The sequence below is a fragment of the Cebus imitator genome, unplaced genomic scaffold (assembly GCF_001604975.1).
Source record: "Cebus imitator isolate Cc_AM_T3 unplaced genomic scaffold, Cebus_imitator-1.0 Scaffold93, whole genome shotgun sequence".
Classification (NCBI taxonomy): domain Eukaryota; kingdom Metazoa; phylum Chordata; class Mammalia; order Primates; family Cebidae; genus Cebus; species Cebus imitator.
This window is the reverse complement of record NW_016107408.1, coordinates 4,728,698-4,734,448: the sequence shown is the minus strand read 5'-3', so window position 1 is coordinate 4,734,448 and position 5,751 is coordinate 4,728,698. Positions and strand designations below refer to the sequence as shown.

General features: G+C 50.5%; 1 protein-coding gene across 2 annotated transcripts in view; it reads left to right on the top strand.

The window, feature by feature from the left end:
• The window catches only part of CD300H (CD300H molecule), a 7,259-nt gene extending 3,094 nt beyond the window's left edge, over positions 1-4,165 (top strand). For both annotated transcript variants that reach the window (XM_017535639.2, XM_017535638.2), the window contains exons 2-4: positions 857-1,213; positions 1,924-1,999; positions 3,611-4,165. In XM_017535639.2, the coding sequence (XP_017391128.1) occupies positions 857-1,213; positions 1,924-1,999; positions 3,611-3,809 (632 nt within the window). In that variant the 3' untranslated portion in view covers positions 3,810-4,165. The remainder of the gene's footprint in view (positions 1-856; positions 1,214-1,923; positions 2,000-3,610) is intronic.
• Positions 4,166-5,751: the final 1,586 nt, after the last annotated feature.

The following is a 5,751-nucleotide window of genomic DNA, read 5'->3' as shown; positions in this document are numbered from 1 at the left end:
TTAGTAGAGACGGGGTTTCACCATGTTGACCAGGATGGTCTCGATCTCTTGACCTCGTGATCCACCCGCCTCGGCCTCCCAAAGTGCTGGGATTACAGGCTTGAGCCACCGCGCCCGGCCTAACAGCAGCTGTTTAGGACTGGTGAGGCCCCCGAGGCAGGAAGCAGAGAGTTTCTGGGGCTGGGTCCTAATCATTTGGACCTGGAACCTACAGAATGGGTGGAGGAATGAGAAGGGGACTGGAAGAGGGAGAGTAATGTTGAAATCTTGGAGGGGGCAGAAGATCTGAAGAAGCCCAGGACATGCCAAGGCGGGTGGGTGCTGCAGAGAAGAGGGGGTGGGAAGAAACCTCTGATGATGTCTGACCCAGAAGGGTGACACAGCTGGGAACTTGTGGCCAGCCTGTCTGAGAGTTTCCGTAAATGATGGTGGAAGGAGAAAGTCAGTGTCTTTGCAAGGCTGGGTAGGTGGGGAGCTTGTTGGATGGCAGCAGGGTCGGGGTGGAGGAGGAGGGGGCTGCCCACGCTGGCTCAGGGTCAGGGTCTGGACTGAATATAGTGTGGAGCGGAGCCCTACAGGTGTTTCTTCTCAGGACTGACACTTCTGGGAGACCCAGACCTGTATGAAGCCACCAAGGTCAAGCCTCTCCTCCTGATATTCTAAGATGGCTGAGCACACCCAGGCTGGGCATGGCCTCTGGAGTCTCAGGATCCCACACCGGGCAACACGCCTGGTTCCTGACTCCTCCCTCCTCCAGCCTCAGGCAACACTGCGCGTGCAGAGGACCTGACATTCCAGGTTCCACTGGTCCAGGCTCTTCCCGGTGAAGATGGGGAAACGCGCTTGTGTTTTCTAGGCTGTCTGACTGTGAGTGGCCCCAGCACCGTGATGGGCACCGTGGGGTCATCCCTGAGTGTGCAGTGTCGGTATGAAGAGAAATACAAGATGTTTAACAAATACTGGTGCCGACAACCATGCTTGCCATTTTGGCATGAAACTGTGGAGACCACAGGATCTGAGACAGTGGTGAGGAGTGACCGAGTGATCATCACGGACCATCCTGGGGACCGCACCTTCACCGTGACCTTGGAGAACCTCACGGCAGAAGACGCAGGAAAATACCGATGTGGGATTGCGACAATACTGCAGGAAGACGGCCTGTCCGGCCTCCTGCCCGAACCCTTCTTCCAGGTTCAAGTGCTGGTTTCCTCAAGTAAGAGCCTCTTTTCTCAGGCATCTGAGGTCGTCTCTGCAGAGCAGCCACGGAAATTCTGGCTCAGGAAAAAAGAACTGGGTCTAGTGTGGTGCATCAGAGACTCAGGACGGAGTGTGTCGTGTGAATGTGTGTGGGAAATATATGTGTGTTTGAGTGAGAGTGTGTGTTAAGTGTGTAAAGATGAGTTGTGTGTGAACATGTAAGAGTGAATGCAGGTGTGAAGGTGTGTGTGAGAGCATGTGCGTGTGAGTGTATGTGTGAAGGTGTGTGAGTGCACATGTGAGAGTGTGTGCAGGTGTAAGAGAGTTTGTGTGTGCGTGTGTGTGAGACAGAGAGTGTGCTAGAGGGCAGTGTTGGTGTGTGGCAAGGATGGGGGCTTTGGAACCTCAGTCTAACTGACCCTCGGCATGTCTGTTTTCAGCGAGATGGGGGACACCAACATGGGATAAGGTTGTCATCCTCTGGTCTTGGTTTATAAAACGCCCGCCTGGCTGCAGAGCGGAGCGTCCACTGGAATGGGGTTGGATGGGGATACTCTATTACTCCAGTCAGGCCTCAGTCTGCCTACGGGGAGATGATCCCAGAACATCTGTCCAGCTGCCTCCTTGAGTGTCCTCTGCTTTATAAAGTCAGAACCATGCAGGCGCCAGGTACTTAGCTGGGAGGAGTCAGGCATAGGGCACTGAGCCTCCGTTCTTTACCCTCAGCCTCCACCACAGGCTCCGGGACTGAGAACTCTGTGAAGACATCTGGATCTCCCACTGGGCCCGGCCAATGCCAAGGGTAAGGTGCACATGTCCCAGTGTCTTTTGCCATTTGTGTAGCTTCTTTCCTAGGGTGGGGCTTCCTAGACAGGTTTCCCACTCAACAAATATTTATTTGTTATGTGCCAGAAACTGATCAAGATTCTAGAGACGCAACAGTGAACAAATGGGCAAGATTGTGCTCTTGAGGAAGTTGCAAATAGGTAGATTTAGACAATGGCCTGATGGATGGATGGATGGATAGATAGATAGGTAGATAGATAGATAGAGATATGATATGACAGATGATAGAGATGGCTGGCTGGCTGGCTGGATAGTCAGAGGAGATAGATGGTAGATGTAATAGGGATGGATAGGTAGCTGATAGATAAAGGAAATATGTCAACTCACGATAATTACTAGGGAGGAAAATAAAGCAGGTGTAAAGAGATAGTGTGACAGGGTGTGTGGGAAGCCGGCAGGGCATAATTTAGGCTGTCAAGGAAATACAAGATGTTCAACGGAAACAAAAAACCAAGAGACTGTCTTAGTTTGGGATTCCCCAGAATCAGGCCCTGAGACAAGGACTTAGGAGTGATTTGTTTACTGAGAGGTGATCTCACGAAGTACACTGAGAGAGCAGGAAGTGAGACCAGGAAAGGGGAAGGTCACTGAGAGGTACCGTAATGAAGTGGTTATCACTGTCGTAACTGGCACTCAGTCCTTCTGGGTAACCTATGAGAGATTGTGTAGAATATTCCTTAGAACTGGAGACAGAATCTTCCAGGCAGAAGGCACTCCTGGGGGCATGAATTCTGTGGCCCATTTGGCTTGCTCTGCACAGGAAAATGTGTGCGCTCCTGTAGATAAACTCAAGCAGAAATGGGGAGCTTGAGCTGGGAATTCCTAGGTGGGACCAAGACTGCCTGCAGCTGCCAGGCGCTCAAGTGGGCAAAGGGGATATGGGTCAGGGCACCAGCAGGGTTTGTTACAGAGGCTCATCTTAGAGACGATCAGGGAGGGCGTCCAACAAGCCCTACAGGTGGAGGGCCTGGAAGGTGGAGAGACGGCACAATGGCCTGTTTTGGGGAGAGAATGCAGCATTTGAGGAGTTGGAATGGGGGCAGTGTAGTGGGACCCACGGGGTGAGGGGACTGGCTGTGGGCTGAGCTTGGATACGTCACTCCTTGGGGTTGAGGTTGTTAGGCAGTTGAAAGAGAGCACCAAAGAGCTGCTCTCGTGATCATATTTAATTTGAGCGAGGGTGGTTGTACAGGAATATTTCATCCTTGAGGTTTTGTTCCCAGCAAGAGCCGAGTTTCTGGAGGCATCGGTGGCTGAGGGATCTGTTCAGGAAGTTGTTTGTGGAGCCAGTTTCTGCCTGGGTTCCCATATCTCTCTTCTTCTCCATCCCTCACCAACCTCCTTCCTGCATCTGTTGGGTCCTGACGCTCAAGTTTAGTTCTGAGCTGAAGGTCAGAAGCCTGTGACCCTCAGCATGGGACTGCCAGACCCTGGTACCCATCAGGCTTGATGCTGATGTTGGGTTTTGAGGGCACAGGACCAGATCTCGAAGAAAAGCAGGAGAGAGGCAGAGCCTGGACTTCTCGGAGGAGGTGGCTCACTGCCGGTCACTCTCTCTGTCTTACAGGTTCAGCAACGTCTACTTCCTGCTCCTCTTACTCCTGAAGGTGCCTCTGCTCCTGAGCACACTCGGTGCCATCCTCTGGGTGAGCAGGCCTTGGAGGACTCCTTGGACAGAGCCATGGACAGGAGAACTTATAATACCCTGTGACCGTTGGTATCCTGCCTGGAGACACAACCCCTCTGACTACAGAAAGGACTTCTGACCCTGACCCTCATATTTCTTTCCATCTTATTGCCAGATACTTGTTAAAAATATAAGTTAAAGTAAAAATGTAGGCTGGGTACGGTGGCTCACACCTGTAATCCCAGCACTTTGGGAGGTCAAGGCAGGGAGATCACTTGAGTCCAGGAGTTTGAGGCCAGACTGGGCAACATGGTAGGACCTCATCTCTACAAAAAATATAAAATTGGCCAGGCGTGGTGGTGTGTGCCTGTGGTCCCAGCTACTTGGGAGGCTGAGATAGGAGGATTGTTTAAGCCCCAGAGGTAGAGGTTCCATTGAGCCGGGATTGTACCACTGTGCTCCAGCCTGGGTGACAGAGTGAGACCCTGTCTCAAATACATAAATCTAAATAAATAAATAAATGAATATATCACATACACAAGAGTATGTATATGAGGCATCTATATAGTGCAAGCACTAAAAATAAACATGTGTACCCACCATTCAGCCTAGGAAATCAATCATTATTAAGACGTTGGAAGCCCTATACGCCTCTCCCTGACCCCATAACTGTCTTTCCCCTACTATCAGAGTTAAACAGTATCCGGACGTTTCTTGGGGTAATTATTCACTTGCTTTAGGGCGCTGAGCAAGGGCCTAGTTGTTTTTGAATCCTTCACGGAGGAAATCATACTGTTGCAAGTTCATCTGCTCATAAATCATATTGGATTGCTTCCTCCCCTGACAGTGGATTACAGGGAACGCCCTACAAAGCCATCCATGTGATAGCTGAGGGAGCAGCTCCAGACAGCAAGTGATATGTGGCTGGAGCCGCCCATCATGAGCTGGGTAATGGGTAATGGTTGGGTTGTTTATCTCCACTTCGGCACAGCAGTGTGTTAGGGGCTCTGAACGGTGGGTGGTTCTCTCCTGAAATGACATGCCCTCGTCTGCCCTGCACTGCTCCTATTGAGGCTTGCCAGGGGTGCCCCATGGCATTCTTATCTTCCACTGAGACGTCTAGCGCTGTGAAGTCAACTAGGTCCTATGGCCCAAATGGCAGGGACATTTTTACCTCTCCCTGGATCTGTCAGGCCAGATCAAAATGGGTGGATGTTGAAGTCACCTAGGAGTCCAAGCAGTATTCAGTATTCCCAAGAGTTTCAAAGAGGCCTGTTAAGCACCATGCTTTTTGCTTAGAGGCTTGAAATGCAAAACAAAAGAACGCAGAGCATGGACTCCTAAAGATGGCACGTATGGGCTAGACCCCTGAAACTCTCTAGGTTTCAGCTCCCTCCTTCTGGTGCAGATGTGTCCTACCAGAGCACCTAAAGCACTGGCTTCTTCCTGCTCTTCCAGCATCCATAAGATAGAGCAACGTGACATTCTGTGGAGTGCCTAATCAAAGTCCCTTTGAACTATGTTGTGACGGAGCAGAAGACTTGACAGAATTCTGGATTGATTAGAAATGTGTACATTACTCTTCTCAAGTGAATAGGAAGCACTTCTCCTCTTCCTTCTTTAAGGGGATGGAAAAGAATGCATCTCCCGCATCCAAGAGCAGCATACCAAGTGCCAGAGACTGTGTTCATGAAGATAGTACATCAAGAAAAACAGCTGTGATTGGACCATCAACTGGTTCAGTTTAAGTTGGTTTACTGTTACATGATGGGACCTCTCTGATTTTTTCAGAGACCAGATAAATGTATTGAGGACATGTTTTAAAATGTACCTGAGGCTGGGTGTGATGGCTCACATCTGTAATGCCAGCACTTTACCAGGCTGAGACAGGCAGATTGCTTGAGCTCAGAGTTCAAGACCAGCCTGGGCAACATAGTAAGACCTCATGCCTACTTAAAAAAAAAATTAGCCAGGCCGGGTGCGGTGGCTCAAGCCTGTAATCCCAGCACTTTGGGAGGCCGAGGCAGGTGGATCACAAGGTCAAGAGATCGAGACCATCCTGGTCAACATGGTGAAACCCC